Raw genomic sequence first — 24,229 nt, forward strand, 5'->3', positions numbered from 1 at the left:
TCCAAATGTTAATTTCGGCCATTTTGTTGCCAAATACATGTGTTAGGGATTCAACTTGCAGAATAACGTTTATGTACACTGTCATTTAAGATAAGCTTTAAACATATATCAATGACGCATTTTTTCCCATTTGTTGGTGTTTTTCAGCTATTCCCATTCTCATCCATCAGAGGTTTGTCATTGTTGAAAGCATTCCCTTGTCTGATGTCCTGTCCTGTCCTGTCCTGTAAAAGATGCTCACATACAATTTTTTTGAATGCGTGCATATCGTCACCTTAGCGAAGTAACGGTCTAACTCTAATTTTTCACAAAATGACTTTTTTACATTTTTAGCTTCAAAATAAATAAATACATCATTAGATATTATATTCAATAAAAAATAATGACTTTGATAAAATTGCAAAAATGGTTTAACTCCACATATATATTTATTTAATGCAAAAGTCAAATAAAAGCCTTTATTGGGTTTTTGCACCAAATAATTTAAATATCACATATCATTTACTGGTGCAAAAATGGGTTAAGTGCATTTAACCCATTTCTGCACCAAATAATTAATAAAACTGGCACAAAATATTAGTGCAAAAATGAGATAATAACCAAAAAGAGTACCGACATTATCATGATATGACATCATCAATGACATCATCACTGTATAAAAGACTTCCAGGAACTAGGTCATTTTGCCAAGACTTTGTTTTGTAAAAAAACAACTCTACAGTACTGACTAGCACTAGATGAATCAAAATGGTAAGCTCAATTTTCACTGTGCAGTAGAGTGAGTAGACATTTCCTTTTGTTTGAATTTAATATCATCAAACTTTTTTATATTTTCATAAAGATCAAAATTTATTAAAAATAATGTTGTTATGTGGATAAAAAGCCCATATTCATAATTTTGTTTGCAAAAGATCTAAAAGACTCCTGTTTATTTGAGATTTCTTTTGGAATACAACAGTAATGCAAGTTTTTACTGCTTTACAGTTTCAATAGCAAAATTTTGTTAATCCTTATTTTAGAGAATTATCCAAGCCTCCACCAATCAAGGGGACCCAAGATTCTATGGGATGGGCAAGCAATGCATGGCCAGTTCTCAAGCAGCAATATTAAAGTCTAGCAGTATTAGTCCAAAAGACTGGTCGACAAAAGAAATGGACACTATTTTGGCAAGTGGTGACAGGCTTTATTCCTGTACAAAGACACAAAGTTGTTTAATGCTTGAAGATTTACCTAAAGAATTAGATGGATTTTATTTTGGCCTGAATATTGGAAAAGTGTATACAGGTCTGACAATGACTACCAGTAGGCAAAAAAATTATGACCCATTCTGTAACTTGGAAACTGCTTTTTTGAATTCACTTCCAAGTCCTGGTTCAAGCTGCTTATATACAATGGGAAATTCAACCCTCAGTTACACTTGTGGAATTTTAAGATGTGATTCTAAACTACATGTTTGATTTACATTCAAGGAATAACTGTGGAATGCCAGCACCTGATGGATGTGCTGCAGCAACAGTCCATTCCAATGTTGATGCACTGTGTCTTTTTATTAGACATCTTTCAGCGTCCTTAAGTGTTTTGAAAAATATACATTTTGAAATGGCAAATATACATGTAAGTTGCGACCCAACTGATGAATATGATGACGATAATTTTGAGGGATTTTCCGAAGTAAGTGAAGGTGAACTGTCATGCTTGATGTTTATTCAACAGGAAGAATTATATAATTCTGATATATGTAGTGTATCAAGTGAGGACATAGTGAGTGATGATACTTTAGGAAATCTTGATGATAGCTGTTTATTCATGGATTCAATCAATATTGATGTATTTGATGAGTTTATTGTTGATGATAATCAGGTAGATGATGATGCTGTTCATGATAATTGTCACTATGAGATACATGTGTCATCAGCTGATGGGATGACTGCAAATCCATCAGATAGCCTCCTAGCTACTGACCCCTCCTCAGTTGATCTGCATATTGGCCATCTGGCTAGTGACCTCTCTGTCAACTCCTCATTTACCCCACCTGAGAGCACCTCAGTTAGCCCACCTGTGAACCCCTCAGTTAGCCCACCTGAGAACACCTCATTTAACCCACCTCAGAACCCCTCAGTTAGCCCACCTCAGAAGCCCTCAGGTAGCGATCTTACTACACAACCATCTGAGAACCCCTCAATTAGCCCACTTACCACAAAACCATCTGAGAACCCCTCATTTAGCCCACCTGAGAACCCCTCATTTAGCCCACCTGAGAACCATTCAGTTAGCCCATCTGAGAACCCCTCAGGTAGCCCACCTGAGAACCTCTCAGTTTGCTCACCTGAGAACCCCTCAGGTAGCCCACTTACTACACAACCACCTGAGAGCCCCTCAGTTAGCCCACCTGAGAACACCTCAGTTAGCCCACCTAAGAACCCGTCAAGTAGAGTATCTGAGAACACCTCAGTTAGCCCACCTGAGAACCCCACAGGTAGAGTACCTGAGAACCCCTCAGTTAGCCCACCTGAGAACCCCTCAGGTAGAGTACCTGAGAACCCTCCAGGTAGAGTACCCGAGAACCCCTCCGTTAGCCCACCTGAGAACCCCTCAAGTAGAGTACCTGAGAACACCCCAGTTAGTCCACCTGAGAACCCCTAAAGTAGAGTACCTGAGAACCCCTCAGTTAGCCCACCTGAGAACCCCTCAGGTAGCCCACTTACTACACAACCACCTGAGAACCCCTTAGGTAGCCCACTTGCTACCCAACCATCTGAGAACCCAATTAGGAATCCACCTAGGAACATGCTGTCTCTTGATACTTCTCCTAGCATACACTCTTTTGGTAATTCTGTTCGATCAGAAATGACAAACCCTCGTTTCAGAAAGTGAAAAAAAAGAAATGAGAGTAATTGGAAAAGAAATGTAATTAAAGATAGAAAGAACAGTGGTAAAAGCTATGTTACACATTCAGGAAAAATTAAAAGGGCTAGAATGTTGAAAAGTGCATGTGGCCTTTCTTGCAAAAAGAAATGTCATGATAAATTTGATAATGATCAAAGAGAAAAAATATTTCATGAGTTCTGGGCTACAGATTTATATTCTAAACAAAAAGAATTTATTTTTCATTCCGTAAAAAAATGCCTGTTGCAAGATTTCGGAACAGAGGCCAGAAACACAGAAATGTTTCAAGAAAGTACACTTTTATTTTAAATTCAGAAAGTGTTGAAGTTTGTAAGCAATTTTTTGTTGACACTCTAGATATTACACACTTGATACTGCCTTGAGAGGGTGATGTGCTTTGACTCATATAACCTACAAAGATTTAAGGGGGACACATCATAATAGACCAAATAAAGTACACATTTCTGTTAGGGATGATGTTAAAGAACATATTGAGAGTTTCCCCCGTGTTGAATCCCATTATTGTAGGAAGTCCTCTAAAAAAGAGTATCTTGAAGGGGATTTAAGCCTTATAAAAATGTATCGGTTGTATGTAGAACGATGTAACTCTAACAATGTTTGTCCTGTTAAAGTGTCTATGTACAGAAATATCTTCAACACCCAATATAACATAGCATTTCAAAAATCGTTAAAAGATCAATGTGACTTTTGTAATCAAAATAGAAATATGACATTAGAAATGTAGAAAAAAGAAATTGCACCATTGTTTAATAGGCACATCCAAAATAAAGAGTCTGCTAGGCTAGAGAAACAGCGTGACAAACTTATAGCACAATCATGTCCGCGTGCTGTTGCTGCCTGTTTTGATCTTCAACAGGTTATGCCATTACCCAAAGCAAACCAGCCATGCATGTATTATTCAAGGAAACTTAACAATTATAACCTAACAGTGTATTCTTTGGGTTCCTCAGATGCATACTGCTATGTCTGGAATGAGACAGTTGCAAAACGTGGTGCATGTGAAATTGCTTCATGCGTTTTCAGTTTTTTTCAAAACTATGTATAAAAAGAACATAAAGTCTATCACAACTTTTTCCGATAACTGCACAGGTCAAAATCAAAACAGACTTTTTGTAGCCATGCTGCGGTATAGTTTAAAACTTCTTGATTTTAAAAAAGTTTCCCATAAATTCTTAGAAAGAGGTCACACGCAAAACGAAAACGATTCTGTTCATTCAGCTATAGAAAAGGCAACCAGAAACATTCAACTGTATACAACATCTCAATTTGCCACATCTATTCAACTGGCCAGAAGGTCAAAGCCTTACATTGTTACTGAAATGACCTCCAGAGATTTTTTTGACTTTAAATATTTAAATGACCAAATCAGAAACTTAAATATTGATACAAAAGGTTGTAAAATAAAATGGATGGAAATACAAACTATCTGTTTTGAAAGCAGTTCTCCTGTTCAAGCTGTTATACAGTATAATTACAATGGCCCTTTGACATACGTGAACTTGCAGCCTAACCTTAGAAAGCAAGATATGTCACTTCCTACATTAAAGAGACTTTTCAGAGATGGAGATACCCCAAAGCTCACAAAGGCAAAATACGATGATTTACAAAAGCTCTGTCTGAATAATGTTATTCCAGCATCTTATCATCAATTTTTTTTGCAGAACTTCCATGCGAAAAATGAAGTTAAAGATGTAAATTAAAGAAGGCTGACAAGTGAGAACAATTTGTCATGTTTATTGTATACATGTATGTTTGAATTTGTGTTAGCAAGGAATCACTCCTAATAATCTGCATGATACATTTTGAAATTGATTTGTTTTCTCTGAATAATGCAGACTTGTTATGTAAAAATTGTAAGTCACTGAATTCTGGAAGATTTCAATTACACAGGCCTGTATTTGCAATGCATTATCAACATTAAAAATGATCATGAGGTAATTAAGGTTTAGCAGTATATCACAAAATAACAGTTTTTTTAGTAAATGAACAGCACCTTGACACACAATTTATCTATCCAATACATGCTTTACTGTTCTGTCCCACAGAGTTGGATACTTAAAATATTCTTAATGAGTTGTCCCCCTTTGAATAAGAATGTCATTTGTAAAGAAATAAATGTAAACAATTGTCAAAAACGATGTTTCACCTAGTTATGTAAAGTTTAAACACTCGCACGATGTTGCAAATGCATCAAAACAAAGACATGTAACAGCTTTTTCAAAATGGTGAGTTTTTAAAGGCGCTGAACTGTCCAGAAGTGTGGCCCCTTCATGCAGTCCCTTTCCGGAATTCAACATATACATGAATAAATTGACAATGGTTTTGTAGAATAATATAAATGTTTTATATGCTGTTAAATTTTCATGTAAAACAATGCTTTCTTTCTATGATTTGATGACGTTTGAACTTTTTTCTCCGAAACATGGACCTATACCTTAATGAAAATTTGCAGTCAGAGTGAACTATTATGTTTGTGATGTATGTAGTTTTGATTTTACATCTCTATGTAATTATTTTCAAAATCATGGGCATGTTACATGTATTTAATTTATTCTCAAGTTGAATTTCAAGCAGTTTCAATGTGCTTGTATTATTTCAAGATTTTAATCTTAAACTACATTTTGATATTTTAACTGCATTAAACAGTCTGATCTATTAATTGTGCAAGTATTTAAAGAATAAATAAAATATTAATTATGTTATGCATTGTTTTCTTGTTATACTGTTTACTAACTATAGTGTTTTCAGTACCGGTATCTATTTTCATATAACACAGCCCATCAATGTATAATATCCAACTTGAGACAGTACAAAATACTGAATTTCCCACTTTATTTAATTATTTTAAAATAAATCTAATAAAACATAGCTACACAGAGGCTGTTTATTCATTTCTTGAAGGTAAAACTTTTGAACATAACTTGTTTGAGTCATTTTATTTGATGTAAAACTTGTTTTATTTGTTGGAAGTCCCAACTTGTGGCAAAACACCTATTTTACCTTTTATTTAAAAAATAACAGAAGACTGTTGAAATAAGAAAAGCTGTATTAAATGTTTCAACAATTTGACTATGAAAAATATAACAGAAATTTATCATAAAAGTTAGTGCAAAAACCATTTAAAGGCCGTTAGTCTGTTATTGCGCAAATAAATATTTGCGCAAAAAATGATAAAGGCTCTTAACCCATTTTTGCGCCAAGAATTTCAGCGACAAATTCGGCTAAGTACATGTTTTCTAAATCATTCTTTTTTTCATACTGATTTTGATAAAAGTCCATAAACAATACATAAATAATTACATTTCAATATACATAGAAATATTAATTCAATGGCACTTTGAATTTCTAACAAAACAATCAGTTTTTTGCTTCTCCTGAAAAGTTTAAAAATCGGAGTTAGCCCGTTACTGCACCAAGCTGACGATATATTTCTATTCTAAAAGAGAAACAAAAAACTGGTAACGTATGCATTGGTGTTTTCAGAGGCCGACACTTTTGTCACGGCGTTGCGCTTGCGTTCACCGTTGTAGATTTTTCACAAATTATCAAGTTTTTTAGTAATAATAGAGTTAATACACCGACTGATATACAAAATGTAAAGTTACCAATATACTCTGAATTTCGTTCTTGGTTGTTAACAAAACGTTGAAATCTATAAAGAAGTAACTTTGACAAATATATGGCCGGAAAACAAAGATCTTTTTGTCATTCTCAAACAAATACGTTTTTTTTCCAGAAATTATTTGCAGGGTATTTTTCCGCTGACTTTGTTTCATATTATTCTAACACATTTGATATCATCTTACAGCATGTTTAGCACTGAGAAAGATGTAAATTCCTCTGCAATTGTATACTTAAAAAGATATTATCTTAAAAACTTGTAACATAAAGTTAAAAATCAAAATATATATCTTGCATTAAGAAAAATATGAAATTACAAACGATAATAAATATTTACAAAGCAAAGGCTCAAAATACTTACTTTACTTATCATTCAAAAGATCTGAGACATCATTTCGGCAGAGTTTCGTTATTTCATACCGTTAGGGATAAATGTAAGGCGTATGGGTAAACGTAAAAAATAGATGGCTTGCCACAGTTTATACTGATGAGAAGTATGTCACGTAAATGACAAAATATACAAAAACATAGGTAGATGACAAAGAGTCAGAAGAAATAAGTTACAATGTGAAGTAATTTTTACTTTTCAAGTAATGATCCCAGACAAATAGCCGTATTGGAAGTGGAGAAAATGCATACTACAGTCGACGCCCTCTAGCCACGGGTTGAAGGTTTAACATTTTTATTTGCACAAATACCAAGACAATTTAGAGATATTGGTGTATATGGAACCTTCAATGATAACTAGAGCGCAATTCCATGAAAAGTTGCGGTCCCAAGTTAAAGTGAGGAACGAGAAATAATGGGCAGAGCTAAAGAAAGGGAAATCGGGGGTTATGGAGCCTCCATATCACAGAAACTTTCAAAAAAAAAAAAAAAAAAAAAAAAAAAGCAAGCGCCATATCCAAACGAATCATGATTGTTTGCATACTAGTAACATGAGTAAATGAAATGAAAGCTCATCAGTACTGACAGCGGATCAACATCCAGTCGATACTTTACTTCCACTGCATACGTCTGCAATGCTCTCTTCGACATATGTATTTTGGATCCAGTTATGCAGTGATGCTCATCCGTGGTTCTGATGGAACATAATTCTCGAGATTGTTGATGAATCCATACTCAGGTCATTAGTTACAAACGAAACAACAATACTGAATATCAGTAATTTTAACATTTCAGCTTCTCCACAAAGGAGAGAAGATTGGATGGGTGGCACCTCACCAGAGACAAGTATAAAGAAGGTAACTCCATATACAAACTTTATAAACTTAAATGACAGTTATATTCCTCAACCAGATTCAGAAGAAGACTGGTTGTTAAATGAACATTAAGATCACCGAGGTAATGAGGAATTCAATGACGAAAATAAAAGTTTCTCTATAACTTCAGACTTTGATGATCACGATAACTCTATTTCTGACCATTTTGATGAACTGTTTTCACTTACAAATGAAAATGGAAAAAAAAGATCCATCATTAGTTATTAAGTTATAAATAATGTTCGTTATAAATTTGAAAATCTAAAGCAAGTTTTGGATGATAACCTATTTGCTTAAACCTAAATGGAGGCGGATTGATGACTTTCGCCAGGTCTGACCTGCCTTTCAAGCGTAGGAAAGACCTCGAGTGAAATGATATACAGTGTGTGTGTTATGAACACATATAAGAAAATGGTGTATTATTAGAAAATATAAGCAACCGTCTATGTCCGACTCAGTTTTTGAAAAACAGGGATAAATATCAAACAGGTAATGCCACGGCAAAACACCACTGGGGAGCTTAAATCGGTTTATGGTGCGCACCCAACCTCACTCTTACCCGCACCATGTTCCAAAGTCACGGGACAGTGTAAATAAAAGTAATCCCCGCCAGGTGAATCTCTAACACAAAACAAAAGGCATGGCATGTAAAACACAAAAATGCACCTGTATAATTACATAAAAAGCAAACCTTAAGAACCAAAAACGTATGTACTCAATGCCTTTGCAGAAGACAGAGCATCAAGAGAAATACAGGTGAAGTCTGCTTTAGTAATTGTTTGGATAAAATATTCATAATATTTGACCATAACATCTGTATTGTTTACTTAAATTTTGATTTACAAAAGAAAAGGGTAGGCCCTTAACAAATATTTGTGCTAGTTTTAACCTTTAAATAATAATACTATACGTGGACCAACATATTTTATGAAAAATCAAACTCTAGTTTAGTTGGTATAATTTTAACAAATTCCGAACGTTTTCTCTGCAATACTGTAAATTCTAACTGTGGTTTAAGTGACTATCATACTCTCATGGCTACATTGCTGACACAGCAATGTCAGTATTAATCTAAAAAGAAAGTCACTTTCAGACGTTACAAACGATTCGATGCTGATCAATTTAATCATGACATTTCACAAGTACATTTTTCATCTACCACACATACTGGATGCTGTTGATGACATTTACAGGGCGGCACATAAATTGTTACTGAAACAAGTTGATGACCTGCTCCAAGTAAACAGAAGGTACCAAAAACTATCCCCCTTCCACCATATCTGAACTCCCATTACAAAAGAAAGTTATCTATAAAATTATACAAGACAATCTAAAATCATATATCTTCAAACTAAAACATTTGAAAACTGAAAGTAAAGTAGTTTAAAAATGCTAAGACAAAAATGAAACGTGAATCTATCGCGGTTTACTTTAGGGGAAGGTGTGATGGCAAAAGAAATTGGTATTAATAGAAGTAAACAAATGATTATGGACCTTCTTAGTATTAATTAACGCAATAAATGACTTGTAAATGAGAAAGATAATGCAACCTGCGTTAAAACATAGACTGTAAAATGCCATTCCCCGGAAAATAACCGAGGCCGGAAGCTTCAGTCTTACCTCTCCTATTACTACCATAGCAAACAAAATGTTCAGTGGATAAAGGAGAATTCCCAACAAAATCTAAGCAAGAGGTTACCCCATCTTTATACAAGACAACCTCTTTGTTGAAAAAATAAACCTACAGACCCGTTAGCATCATATCCACCTTATCAAAAGAAGGGATAATAAGTGACAAACTTAATGATGCGTTTAGTCCCATCATCAATCTTTTCTTAGCAGTATTTTAAACTTCTTTTGGCTGCCAGACAACTCTTTTGTGACTGGTAGAAGACTGGAAACACGTTCCAGAAAAAACAAATATGTGACTGAGTTGCAGACTGATCTGTTCTAGGTATTTGACTGCCTGCCCGATAGTCTATTTATACCACAATTAAGAGCCTATGTTCTTTCAGATAATGCATGAACATAAATGGTTGGCTATGGCATGTCAAACGTTGCTAAATTATATGGGTATGTTATTATTATTGTATGTCGTGTCATTCATATTCTAAATTTTGCTATTGTTATTGTATATGTTGTTATTCTTATTGTATGTCCGATATTCTTATGGTAAAAGTCATTATTATTATTCTATATTTCGTTATTGTTATTGTATCTTTGAGATTGTTACTTAGTATCATGTCATTCGTATCCTAAGTCTTACCATTGTTATTCTATATGTCGTTATCCTTACTGTATGTTCGACATTCTGATGGTAAAAGTCATTATTATTATATATCTATTAATTTACTCGTTTATTGTATTATTGTTAATTTTGAAATATTATGTTATTCAGTAGTTTTGTATATATTCAGTGTCGTGTATTCATATTCTAAGTCTTGTTATTGTATATGTCGTTATTCTTATTGCATGTTCGATATTCTTATGGTAAATGTCATTATTATTGTTCAATATCTGATGACTTTATTAACAAAACGTATATTCCCAGAATAATGTGATTATTTCCAAAACTTTGAAACAAAGCTTTCCATTGGTTCGTCATAAATGAAAGTAGACCACGTTTCCGTCCGAGAAATGGAGAGAACGTATTCCCTTACTTTAACCATTTGGTCAGTACCAGATTGTTAAGAATGTTTGTCATTGCTAATTTTGTTTTCTTGCCGGTTTGTAATATGCAATTACCCTCATGCCCCATAGCACCGTTTCAAGCGGAATTCTGTTACAGTAAAAATGAGTGTACTCCATGATCTCTATAACAACACTAAGTCCAAGCAAGGTGAAACTTTTTAAACAATGTTGCATCCTTTATTCTAACACGACCAGCGAATAACCTACATACATGTAGAGCAAAATCTATCTCGGGTTATCCTGCAATATACCACTCGCGTGCTGTGCTGCGCGCGCACCGTGTTTTGGCTATTCCATTTATACATTGCGTGTAAAAAATTATGAATGAAAGTCACGTGATGTTTGTAAATACTACCGTGGGAATCGTAGTAAAACCGGCGTACAACAACAACAATTTCGGCTGCTTTTTCTTAAACAACAACAACAACTTCGTAAACAATGTCGAATCTGTTGAGGGAAGGGGCAATATGCCAGCTTCGTCGGGAATCTGGGGACTGGAGAGTAATAAATCAAAGATTTGATGGGCATGTTCATCAATATCTGATGCAGTCCCTTAACAATGGGCCCACAATATGGAGATTTCTACATGAAATTACTGAAAAGAACAGCTCTACATATCAGGAGCTTAATGACTTTCTGCAAACTGTTGCAAATGATTTTGATGAAGATATTCTTGAAGATGATTTTATAAACAATGATGATGGCAGCTCTTTACTACAAGTTATTGACACTGAAACTGTTGAACATGTAAGCACAGGGCCTCCTCGTTTCAAGCAGGTCACCCAGTCATCTATGAACACTCTAAAGGCTAGCAAAACAGAAGCCACAACAAATAAATAGACAAAATGGGCTGTGAAAATACTAAAAGGTAATTATAATATCATGTTTTGACAAGGCATAAAAATTGTTTGTTTCCGGTAACATGCTCATAATATTCAGGGTAAAGAGGTCGGTATTTTTTTTTTGGTGGGGGTGGGGGGGGGGGAATAAGAAGAGAGTAATTTTTATCAGATATAATTGGGACTTAAGGCCATAAATACACGAATGGTCAGACAAAAAAAAATTAGTGTTGGTTAGGATACCGGAAACAAACAATTTGTATGCCCAAAACATTTAACATACTTCCCTTGATTCAGATTTGCGGGAAATATTTTACACATAATGTCGGACATGTAGAAAGGAAGAAGGTCGTGTATTTTCACATGAAAAGATATAACAATAAAAACTCCATACTCGTACCTTTTATTTATTCAAATATTACACATCCAGCTCTCGAGTGAAAATCAGTAAATAATCCATCACTTCACAGAAATATTCAATTTAAAGCAACGTGATCTTTGTTATTAAAATCCCATCAGCAATATTTTTGAAATCTTTTCTATTTATCCTGATGAAGTTTACTTTAATAATGACTATATAACCAGTTCCTTGTCCAGTTTTGTGTATGGTTTTCCGTTTTTTGATATATTTTCAAAGGAATGTACTGAATTAGTCATAATCAAATTCGTTTTCTTCAAGTTCTTTCCTTCGTCGCAAAGATATTTGACTGTTTCTTACACCTTGACAGTATTTTTCACAATACCAACTACATCTAGATTTTTTAGTTCCTTTAAAGTACATATATGTACACTCTATGCAATTATGTATTTCCCATTTTCAGATTACATGATGGAAGCTGGTTTTGGTCACTCAGAGTTTGAAATGATGCCGGTAGCAGAGCTAGATGCACTACTAGAGCAGTTTTATGCAGCTCTTCTCTCTAAAACGGGGAATAGAAGGAATATTCAAAGCCCACACTCGTCTCCATCCGTACTGGTATTAATAGACACATCACTGCTCTTCCATTCTCTAGAAAGCTGTCACTTATGCCTGATCGTGATTTTGTAGAGTCCAACAAGGTTCTGTCTGGTAAAATTAAGACACTGAAAAGAGAAGGAAAAGACATGAGTGAACACAAAGAACCGATCAGTGATAAAGACTTAGAAAAATTGTACATTAGTGGGGTATTTTCTCTTGAACCCCCAGTTTCATAACAGAAAAAAGGTTGTGTTTGAGATAATTTCACAGTTTGGGCGCAGGGGTAGGGAGGGTTTACAAAATCTGCGAAAAGATTCTTTTGTTATTGCTGTAGATTCTGATGGTGATAGATATGTAAAGATGTCTTATAATGAGGCAGATAAGACACACCATGGGGTAGATGCAAAAGAAAATATGAAACAGCCCCGCATGTATGAACAAAAAGGTAATAAGTGTTGCCCGGTCTTGTCTTTTGAAAAGTACATAAGTAAACTTAACCCATATTGTGACCGCTTCTTTCAAAGACCTTTGAGCAAATACCAAAAAAGTAGTGTCTGGTATGCAAATTCACCAGTAGGAGTAAACACAATTAACAAGCTGATGCCAAGCTTATCAAAGGAAGCTTGTCTCAGTGTTAGGTATACAAACCATTGTATTAGAGCTATGGTGTCTTCTAATTTACATAAGGCTGGGTTTTCTAGCAGTTCAGTTATGTCTGTGGCTGGGCACAGAAATGTGCAGTCTCTCAGTCATTACATAAAACCAAGTGATCAAGAAAGGAAACAATTAAGTTCACATCTGTCATATGGAAATTCAAATATAAATGAAACAGCAACAAGTTCTCACCTTGTAAATCCTACTCCATGCATTCAAACATGTCAGAATAATGAGAATAATATTTCTGACATCCAAATTGCTGTGAGTTCCAACATGTCAAAATCAGGTGATGTTAGTCATTCCGGTAATATGACACAATTTCAGCTTTTCCTTGGTAACATTTCATCAAGTACGATAAATGTGTACTGCACTGCCAATCCAGAATCCCGTACTGTTCCCTTTGTACGCATAATCCATGTTTATGTTAAAATGTTCAAATACAAATTTGAATACACAGCGTGTGTAAGCCAGGCATATGTGACGTTTGTGCTATTTTTAGTATCGGCAGTATTACACCGATTTTTCTGTAGAAAAGTATTATACGGACACTACTGTTTGCAATTTTGTTGAAGAAATAAATGAAATTAGAGACCTGATCGAATTGTGTCATTTATTTTGTCATTTATGCGCTACATATTTAATTTGATGCCAAACTGCAACTTTTACAGTTTTGTGGGAGGAAATTTCAACAGCCGAATCCTGGGGCATAGCACGAAGTGTAGTTCACAGCGTAAAAACTAGTTACCTTTTTTCCCAGCACTGTTGTTTTAAGTATGTCGTGTTAGAATCGAAATAATAAGTTCCCAAGTGTGGTATATCGTAGAATAACCCTCGTTTTTTCGTTCTTATGCGAAAGAATATATCACTCAGGCCTACGGATGTATTCTTACGCATAAGAACTAGGGATAGGAACGAATACTGAAATCAATATTCGAATATTCGGTTTGCCATATTCGAATATATTCGAATATTCGGTTTGTTTTAATGGAAGCTTTAAATTCTTATTAAGTGATTGGCATATACATAACGTATTCATTTGTTTAAAGCGTGGATCATCGTAAGTAATAAGGCCAAAAAATATTTGTTTCGGGTAACCCGATCCTACCTAGCTAAACCCGCCGATCCTAGCGTTTTATTTCACGATTCTGTCAGTATAACCATGAATATATTTAACTAATTCAGTGTTTTTAGCTTCAAAATGATACAAAAAATCAAAACGATTATAATTTAGACCGTCGCAATTTTATCTAAAAATAGCAGGTCGTCCCATTTAAACACGTGACGCGCTGTTGTATTACCGCCGCCATTTTGAAAATTTTCAATCGTCGTGTAAAAAGCAAGTAAGGCAGACATAAACCTCCTTCAACATTAACGTATGTATCAATCATATGTTATTTCTTGATCTTCTTATAAAGTACTTCAAAATTTAATTCGAATACGGCCGATTGCGGATGAAAACCGATTCTGCGGATGGTCTGAAACGTCGTACAAAATATTGTGAAAAGATCGGCAATATCTACAAGTTTGGTATTGTTTTCGAAAAAAAAAAAATCTACAATTACATAAAACAGGCGCCAATAAAAATGAACAAAAGATAAAAAGATATCGCATTTACGCCTAATACAAACTGTTAATCCTTAGCGATGACCCCAGGTAATTATGCATTGCAGTTTTCTTGTTAATTGGACATCTTTTGACATGCATCTGACACATTGACGCCTGTTGCAAACTGTTAATCCGTAACGATTGCCCCTGCCAATTATGCATTGCTATTTTCTTGTTAATTGGACATCTTTTGATTCTCGATAAACAAACATGACATGGTTTTATTCTGTAGAATTAGCATGCTCATATTGCCCAAAATCAATGATAGATCTACTTATTTTGAAAAAAAAAATACAATAATTTACGAATATTCGAATTTGATTTTCATATTCGAATATTCGACCGATTTCCGAATATTCGAATATTCGAATATTCGTTCCCATCCCTAATAAGAACTCAAAACTCGGGTTATTCTACGATATACCACGTTTGGGAACTTATTATTTCTTAATTTTAATGCAAATACAAGTTAAAGCATAGCAAAAGTTCCTTCTAGGGCATATCTATATAAATATAAAATGATCATATTGTAAAATTTTGGTTGCAATGTCTGTTTTATACTGCCAAAAATTTTTAAGTAAGTATTTACGCTAGTTATTTAACATAAATTGTTCAATCCAACAACAAATTAAATCTGTTACCACTTTCAGTAGAGTAAATACGGCAATAAGACATTGACCCGGTTAATCAATTACGATTCGATGCGTGAATTTGTTGCGCATAATTAGAGGGTCGCAATGGGGTTTGTTTTCATATATTAACTATGCATTTCAAGGTAACGATAATATTTTAGTTGTTTACATTTAAATTTGCTGATATATGTCTATCTGGTCGACTGAATGTATGTTATGTTCCTCAAGAATGGAGGAAATAACATCCTCGGGTTTAGATATATGTAATCCACGGAACGCGTTCAGTCAGAGAGTCGCCTCATTTAGGAAAGAATAGTCTTTCTAAGGTCACGGAGTTTTATTGGCCAGCTTGTAATGACAACAGTTTTCGGTATCAGTAGCTCAGTCAAATGTGACTCAAGAGAAGGAATAACAAGTAGGGTATTAAAAGAAATGTTAGAATGTTATTCTCCGGTCCGTGCATCCTGCCATTGTGGAAACGACTCATGGTTCAAACTTACCAAGTATTTTTTAAATGTACAGAACACTGGTAACAGTATCAAGCATAGGAGATAATGGGAAGATAAAGGCTATATGATAGGTTATGTGGCAATAACAACAGTCATGTATTCAAGTCAAAATACCTTGTTTTCCCCCAACGAAACCAGAGAAACCAAAGAAACCAAAACCAAAGACGATTCATTCACACAACTTACCGAACTAAAGGAAAATATATGTAGATCTTTGAAAACCCACAGCTGATATAATTTTACTTATGAGCATTATCATTGATGATTTTGGATTAATAAACTATTTTAAAGCAATTTTGATCTCGACAAATTTAGGTTAAGAAAAATAAAATAAAGTAATTATAAAGTTTTTGTTTTATTTCCTAACATGATCTCACAGAACTTCCCACCTGTCGCAACTACCTTACATGAAACTTGTTATATAATCAATCGTCTTCTTTTTTTTCTTCATCATACCCGGAAAATATAACGATGGCGAAGAAAGCAAATAAATGGCCCCTTCAATTAAGCAATGTACAGCAATGTCAAACTTGAAATGGAAAAATTGATAAGTTAATAGCTTCTATATTTGCTTAAATCATAAAGTTGACTGTGTTAATAAATATGAAGTTTTATTTTAAAGTTTAAGTCTATAAAAGTCTTACCTTCTTTTCATAATTATAACATTATTTTTTGTTTCTTTCCTTTAGAATATCAATTTGTGGGTGACCAGTTTTGTGACGTGGTAGCTATGTTGCGTTTGCTATTTTCGATGAGCTTCCAAATGTTCTTCCTTTGATTGTTTATTCTAATTTTAGACACGGTGGGACTTGGCTGGATAAGCCCTCAATCAAAATACTGGTTTACCAAATTTCATAACTTCTGACTCAATAAATTATCACAGTAACATACAGACAATGCCATGCTGCATCGATCAAAACCTATTGATTTCATGACCAAATTACACAATCCTATTTGAACCATGTATTTATTATCAATACAAATAAGACGGGTCAGACAGAAATATCTAAACATACTGGGTACTTTGATATAAGAGGTGATTAAGACCGTCTAAGTTAAAATAAAACTTGTATTGACTTGATCAAGTCACTGTTCAAATGGTGGTGTACATAGACTTTTCAATGATACATTAAAGTGTCATTGCACTAAACGAGAGAACAATGGGTAAAAACTAGATTTAGAGAAGGGATCCGTGGTAATGTGGCCTGCATATCCCTACCTCTTTTATGTTTTTGCCACCATGGGGAATCGGGTAATTTCACATGATAGTACGCCCGAAAATAATGTATACCGTTTCTCTGGTTTCGTTGGGGGAAAACAAGGTATTTTGACTTGAATACATGACTATTGTTATTGCCACATAACCTATCATATAGCCTTTATCTTCCCATTATCTCCTATGCTTGATACTGTTACCAGTGTTCTGTACATTTAAAAAATACTTGGTAAGTTTGAACCATGAGTCGTTTCCACAATGGCAGGATGCACGGACCGGAGAATAACATTCTAACATTTCTTTTAATACCCTACTTGTTATTCCTTCTCTTGAGAAGGAATATTATTGTTCAATAAGTCACACTTGACTGAGCTACTGATACCGAAAGCTGTTGTCATTACAAGCTGGCCAATAAAACTCCGTGACCTTAGAAAGACTATTCTTTCCTAATTGAGGCGACTCTCTGACTGAACGCGTTCCGTGGATTACATATTACTAAACCCGAGGATGTTATTTCCTCCATTCTTGAGGAACATAACATACATTCAGTCGACCAGATAGACATATATCAGCAAATTTAAATGTAAACAACTAAATATTATCGTTACCTTGAAATGCATAGTTAATATATGAAAACAAACCCCATTACGACCCTCTAATTATGCGCAACAAATTCACGCATCGAATCGTAATTGATTAACCGGGTCAATGTCTTATTGCCGTATTTACTCTACTGAAAGTGGTAACAGATTTAATTTGTTGTTGGATTGAACAATTTATGTTAAATAACTAGCGTAAATACTTACTTGAAATTTTTTGGCAGTATAAAACAGACATTGCAACCAAAATTTTACAATATGATCATTTTATATTTATATAGATATGCCCTAGAAGGAACTTTTGCTATGCTTTAACTTGTATTTGCATTAAAATTAAGAAATAATAAGTTCCCAAACGTGGTATATCGTAGAATAACCCGAGTTTTGAGTTCTTATGCGTAAGAATACATCCGTAGGCCTGAGTGATATATTCTTTCGCATAAGAACGAAAAAACGAGGGTTATTCTACGATATACCACACTTGGGAACTTATTATTTCGATTCTAACACGACATACTTAAAACAACAGTGCTGGGAAAAAAGGTAACTAGTTTTTACGCTGTGAACTACACTTCGTGCTATGCCCCAGGATTCGGCTGTTGAAATTTCCTCCCACACAACTGTAAAAGTTGCAGTTTGGCATCAAATTAAATATGTAGCGCATAAATGACAAAATAAATGACACAATTCGATCAGGTCTCTAATTTCATTTATTTCTTCAACAAAATTGCAAACAGTAGTGTCCGTATAATACTTTTCTACAGAAAAATCGGTGTAATACTGCCGATACTAAAAATAGCACAAACGTCACATATGCCTGGCTTACATACGCTGTGTATTCAAATTTGTATTTGAACATTTTAACATAAACATGGATTATGCGTACAAAGGGAACAGTACGGGATTCTTACTTTTCAAAGGGATTGGCAGTGCAGTACACATTTATCGTACTTGATGAAATGTTACCAGGGAAAAGCTGAAATTGTGTCATATTACCGGAATGACTAACATCAACTGATTTTGACATGTTGGAACTCACAGCAACTTGGATGTCAGAAATATTATTCTCATTATTCTGACATGTTAGAATGCATGGAGTAGGATTTACAAGGTGAGAACTTGTTGCTGTTTCATTTATATTTGAATTTCCATATGACAGATGTGAACTTAATTGTTTCCTTTCTTGATCACTTGGTTTTATGTAATGATTGAGAGACTGCACATTTCTGTGCCCAGACACAGACATAATTGAACTGCTAGAAAACCCAGCCTTATGTAAATTAGAAGACACCATAGCTCTAATACAATGGTTTGTATACCTAACACTGAGGCAAGCTTCCTTTGATAAGTTTGGCATCAGCATGTTAATTGTGTTTACTCCTACTGGTGAATTTGCATACCAGACACTACTTTTTTGGTATTTGCTCAAAGGTCTTTGAAAGAAGCGGTCACAATATGGGTTAAGTTTACTTATGTACTTTTCAAAAGACAAGACCGGGCAACACTTATTACCTTTTTGTTCATACATGCGGGGCTGTTTCACATTTTCTTTTGCATCTACCCCATAGTGTGTCTTATCTGCCTCTTTACATATCTATCACCATCAGAATCTACAGCAATAACAAAAGAATCTTTTCGCAGATTTTGTAAACCCTCCCTACCACTGCGCCCAAACTGTGCAATTATCTCAAACGTGACCTTTTTCTGTAATGAAACTGGGGTTTCAAGAGAAAATACCCCACTAATGTACAATTTTTCTAAGTCTTTATCACTGATCGGTTCTTTGTGTTCACTCATGTCTTTTCCTTCTCTTTTCAGTGTCCTAATTTTACCAGACAGGACCTTGTTGGACTCTACAAAATCACGTCGAGTCCTACGTCTGACCATATCTTTTTCCCCAAACATTTTATATGCGGACTTACCAGTTATTTGATCAAACGTAGCATGATATTTTTGGTTCATTTATTAAATGTTTTCATATTTACCCGTTGTAAAAATGTGTCTAAGTAATAAAATTGTTTTGAAACTATTTTAGATGAAGAGACTAATTACCTGTCACCAGCGTTCCAGAAAATAAATACTACAAGAGAAAACAATCAAAATTCATAAAAAATGACGCATGAACTAATGTAAAAATAAAACAGGTATCCATAACATTACATTAAGAAATGATCTAAGAAAATTCGAACCCGTGGTAACGTGCGTGGAAGTCATCTTACCACTACGCCCCCGTGTCTCCGGTAAACTGTTACTTAAGTGATATAGATATTTTCACGATACAAATATTGCGTAATATAACGAAAACGCCCGTAAATACTGGCGAACATTAATGAGTGCCAGTCAATACTTACAGACAATAGCTATCGTAAAATGCATGTCATGCATTACAAGTATTAAACAAGGTTATTTTAAAATAGAAGCTATTTTTAGCTTTTCTACTATTTTCTTGTATGTACGCGAAAGTATTGGTTTTTCCTAATAACATCATATTTACGTTTTGATATACAAGCATTTTCATGTTTTTTCAATATAGGGGACATTCTTCGTTAAACTATAGGTAAGAGTCTTAATTTGCATAATGTAATGTCAATGTACATTTATGTTACTAGTAATCAACAATTACGATATATGAATTTCTTTTACACTAGTGCTGTCAAAGCTGTTTTTCAAACACTTTGAACACATTAAATTCACGTGAACTTATATGTCCTAATAGTCGCTATACTTTTACATTTTTTCCAGATTTCACTGGACTAGTAAATACAGTATGTGAATATTTCAAAGGAAAAGTATAAAGTCATTAAAGATGAACGAAAACCAGAATAAACAATTACGAGAAAACCGTGTGAAGATAGTGAGTGACCTTGAACCGAAAGGAAAAGTTCTTGATACATTGTATGAAGATGGAGTTCTTACTGAAAATGACATTGAGCTTGTGGCGTCTGCTAAGACAAGGAAAGAACGTTGTCAGTTGCTTCTATCTATTCTACCAACAAGAGGACCAGTTGCTTATGGGTCATTCAAGAAAGCACTAGAAGTTGGACAGTACGAGTTTCTAGCCGACCAATTATGCAGTGAATGCAACGAGATTCACCAAAATACAGACGTCAAAACTGACAGTGACCTTTCCAGTCAGAGACGGACTGATACCAAAGCATGTCAGAGATGTTGGACATTTCTTCAAAAGGTATATAATGAAAGAACAGATATAAACAGAAGTCTGCTCAGAATAATGACGATGCACTGTTGTCTCTTGCTGGACAATATCGAATCTTCTGACGTGATCGATCAACTGTTCAAAGATCACGTGATTACAGCAGACGATATTGGCGATATAGTAGCCGATAACACGCGGAGATGTCGGTGTGAAACGCTGTTCAAAACTTTACTAAGTGTACAAGGTACCAGCGTGGTAGAAAGCTTGAAACTGTCACTAATGAAGAAATATTCCTACATTGTGGACAAAATAGAAAATGGTACCGATGATAATCAACCAATGACACAATCCTCCAGAAGTCAAACCGCTCCGAACATTAGAAAACAAAATAGCAATGCTGATGTCGTGAGTGACGCACAAGCTTCATTGAAAGCAAGACCGCTTGTTGAAAGAACAGTACGGAATTCTGCGGACAACATTAAAGGGACAGTAAATGTTACGTCTGATATTCAACTTTGTGGGAAAGCAGACCCTTATGTAAATAATAGTAGAAATGGGGAAAAAGAATATTCAAATACGCTTATTGATTCCAACATCCATGCTAGTGATAAAAACATGACTGATCTTAAAATAACAGCAGATATTAATGATGATACAGTTGTAAAAAGTGAAGTAATCAATCATAGATACGAAATACAGTGGAGCGATAGAACTAACACTGTAGATGGCGCTTTTGCCGTTGCATCCGGAGGACAACGTCTTTTTGACACTACAAACACTTCCTGTGAAAAAGACAATTTGAATGAAAGTTCTTTAAACATGTCGTTTGAAATCCCTGCATCGTCCAGTTTTTATTCTCCTGTTGCGGTTGCAACAAAAATCCAAGCGGAAGAAAAAACTAAATTTCAAAACTCAAAATCTGTCTATAGGAAAAGAAAACACAAGAAAAGATCGCTGGCGAAAGATATTCCAAAGTTGATGGACGTTTCGCACAAAGAACATGACAGTAAAACAGATGATCGAGGGGAGATAGTACCGAAACAGATTACAACTATTCATAGCCAAAAGCTAAGCACACGACTGACCATGGCGTTCAACTACTTGAGCACGCTAATAAATCAGGGAGAGTTTTCAAAATTCGAAGAAACATCTGACAAGCTTCAATCTCGATTTCCTAGTAACTATGACCTCATGTGCATAATTGGTTACCTCCAGACAAGCAGGGATTTGTTTCAAACAAACTTTGATTCTGCAAAATCTCATATCGATTCCACAATGGCTCTCGTACCTAAAACGACTAACCCTCGCTACTTCATGCTCGAACTTTTCACAGCAAAAACACGAAAGTATATCACCCGGAAGAAGTTTGAAAAGTTTCAAACCACTCTAGACGAAGCTTTGATGATTCTTGAAACTGACCCTGTTGGATGCACTGGAAGAGCAGCCGGTTGGCTGTACATCAACGATGCTCGAAACAAAACTACTCAACTCTCATGTCTAAATCTACGGAGTCCAAACGCTTGTCAGGTCTACGAGCATCTGTTTGAAAGCGCAAAAACAAGCTTCCAGAGGTCAATGACGAATTTTAAAAGAGACGGCGGGAAGGATGGACCATTTGGTTTCGGATACGCTCTGTGTCGATTAGCCATACTATTGCTGCGTTGTGGAGACAATGGACTTACGATGAACTCTCTAACCCCACCTGCAGACGACATTCATACGGCCGGTCAGTACCTGAATCATTTGGAAGACTCGGACATTGCAATCTCAAGAATTCTTGATATGCATTTTCGTTTAGCTAAATGCGATTATCAGTTTAGACGGGGAAATTTCGTGCGCGCCCTTGAGCATGCGCAAATAGGTCATGACCTTACGACTGAGCTGAGACTTTTTGAGTACAAAGAGCATGCGTACAACAGATTGTCTTTCTTGAAATCCAAATCACAACTACATTGTGTAGCCGACGAACTGTCGGAGGAAAAGGCACAAAGAATTTTGTTTGAAGAACCATCCAGCAGTGAATGGGATACTCTAAATGACAAATCAGTGTCTTAAAATGCTTCTTACCCATATATACCATTTTACAGAGAGCTATTTTCTTAGCAAGGGGAGACAATTTTCGCGCAGGCGCACTCTACGTAGGGCAAAAAGACATGACCGCACAATATAAATTACGTTAGAGTTATATTGTTTTTCAATCTATTGGATCAATAATTACTTTGTGTTATAGTAAATATCCACTGCAAGACAGAGGAAAATATATGTAGATCTTTGAAAACCCACAGCTGATATAATTTTACTTATGAGCATTATCATTGATGATTTTGGATTAATAAACTATTTTAAAGCAATTTTGATCTCGACAAATTTAGGTTAAGAAAAATAAAATAAAGTAATTATAAAGTTTTTGTTTTATTTCCTAACATGATCTCACAGAACTTCCCACCTGTCGCAACTTCCTTACATGAAACTTGTTATATGATCAAACTCGAAGTTTAAAATAAAATGTTCAATCTACAAAGTTCAGCCTTTGATTTTGTATCCAATTATACCCAAATTGGGATCTATTCATTCCGTATTCAAAAAATAATGATCTTAAAATTGTTATTTTTATTTCTATCAATTCTTTGAATTTGAAAGTTTTTATTTGGCATTATCAAAGTGGTTCTGATTGTGAATGCAGCGGTCAGATTTAATAGAGAGAGGCGGTAGGGGGAGTGGTGTCTGCACTGACATTCTTCATATGTTGTTAAACGATGTTCTATTCTTTGGGGAATTCATGTCTATCATAATTTTCTATTAATTCACGGGTAATGACTTCTGTGCGCGATACATTTTTCGATATGAAAATGACCCAGCATGTAAACATAAGGGATAAAAAGTAGAAATTTATATTGGGTATTTTCCTTCAGTATATAATTATAGTCCTTGATTTGATTCATATCTTACGAATTTAGATTTTTTGTAACTACGCTTTCATCGTTTTAAAAGAAAATGGCCATTAAAGTTCCAGAGTACATTCTTATAGATTTTAACATACTAGATATCAAGTGAAACAATTCTTTATGATTCACAGAACAGCTCCACCACGTGATGTATTAATCCGAGAATGTTCTTATTATGGCATTGATGACCGTAGGCATTAACGAATGTCACATCAAAGCCATCTCATATGCTTCAGTAAATTTTATGATCCGCTCTAATTAGGGGACACTCTCGAAATTAAGTTAGAGTCTTGAAAACCTAGGTCACCTATGTTTTATCATGTCATTTGCATAATAGTCCGGTAATAATTTCCGCTATATTACTTAAAACAACAACTTCAGTGACATGGAGCCCCGACCCCTTAGTATGTAGCTGTCATTCAAATCAGAGAAAAATATATACTACAACTCTTTAAAGAAGAAGAAAAAATAGGTAAAATGAAAGAAGATATGACATTTTTAAATGTAAGAAACAAATATTCTATTTGTATGATGTGTGGAAATAGGCTGGAAATGCTTGTTCTTTTCTGACAAAAACAAGAATAAAGCAGACTTTTCAGATAAGATATAATCAATAACATACATGTTTTAA

At 34.8% G+C, this 24,229-nt stretch overlaps 2 protein-coding genes across 2 annotated transcripts; both read left to right on the plus strand.

The window, feature by feature from the left end:
- The first annotated feature begins 1,449 nt into the window (after positions 1 to 1,449).
- LOC128556558 (circumsporozoite protein-like) lies at positions 1,450 to 2,643 on the plus strand. The gene has a single exon (XM_053542061.1). It carries the CDS (start codon positions 1,450 to 1,452, stop codon positions 2,641 to 2,643), a length of 1,194 nt encoding a protein of 397 aa, XP_053398036.1.
- Positions 2,644 to 20,274: 17,631 nt separating this feature from the next.
- Positions 20,275 to 23,043, plus strand: LOC128556228 (uncharacterized). The gene has a single exon (XM_053540559.1). The coding sequence runs from the start codon at positions 20,303 to 20,305 to the stop codon at positions 22,706 to 22,708; it is 2,406 nt and encodes an 801-aa protein (XP_053396534.1). The 5' UTR covers positions 20,275 to 20,302; the 3' UTR covers positions 22,709 to 23,043.
- Positions 23,044 to 24,229: the final 1,186 nt, after the last annotated feature.

The sequence above is a fragment of the Mercenaria mercenaria genome, chromosome 4 (genome assembly GCF_021730395.1).
Source record: "Mercenaria mercenaria strain notata chromosome 4, MADL_Memer_1, whole genome shotgun sequence".
Taxonomy (NCBI): domain Eukaryota; kingdom Metazoa; phylum Mollusca; class Bivalvia; order Venerida; family Veneridae; genus Mercenaria; species Mercenaria mercenaria.

What these genes read in the sequence shown, in the direction of transcription:
- LOC128556558 (XM_053542061.1), top strand. Translation starts at nt 1,450, where the DNA reads ATGTTTGATTTACATTCAAGGAATAACTGTGGAATGCCAGCACCTGAT.
- LOC128556228 (XM_053540559.1), top strand. Translation starts at nt 20,303, where the DNA reads ATGAACGAAAACCAGAATAAACAATTACGAGAAAACCGTGTGAAGATA.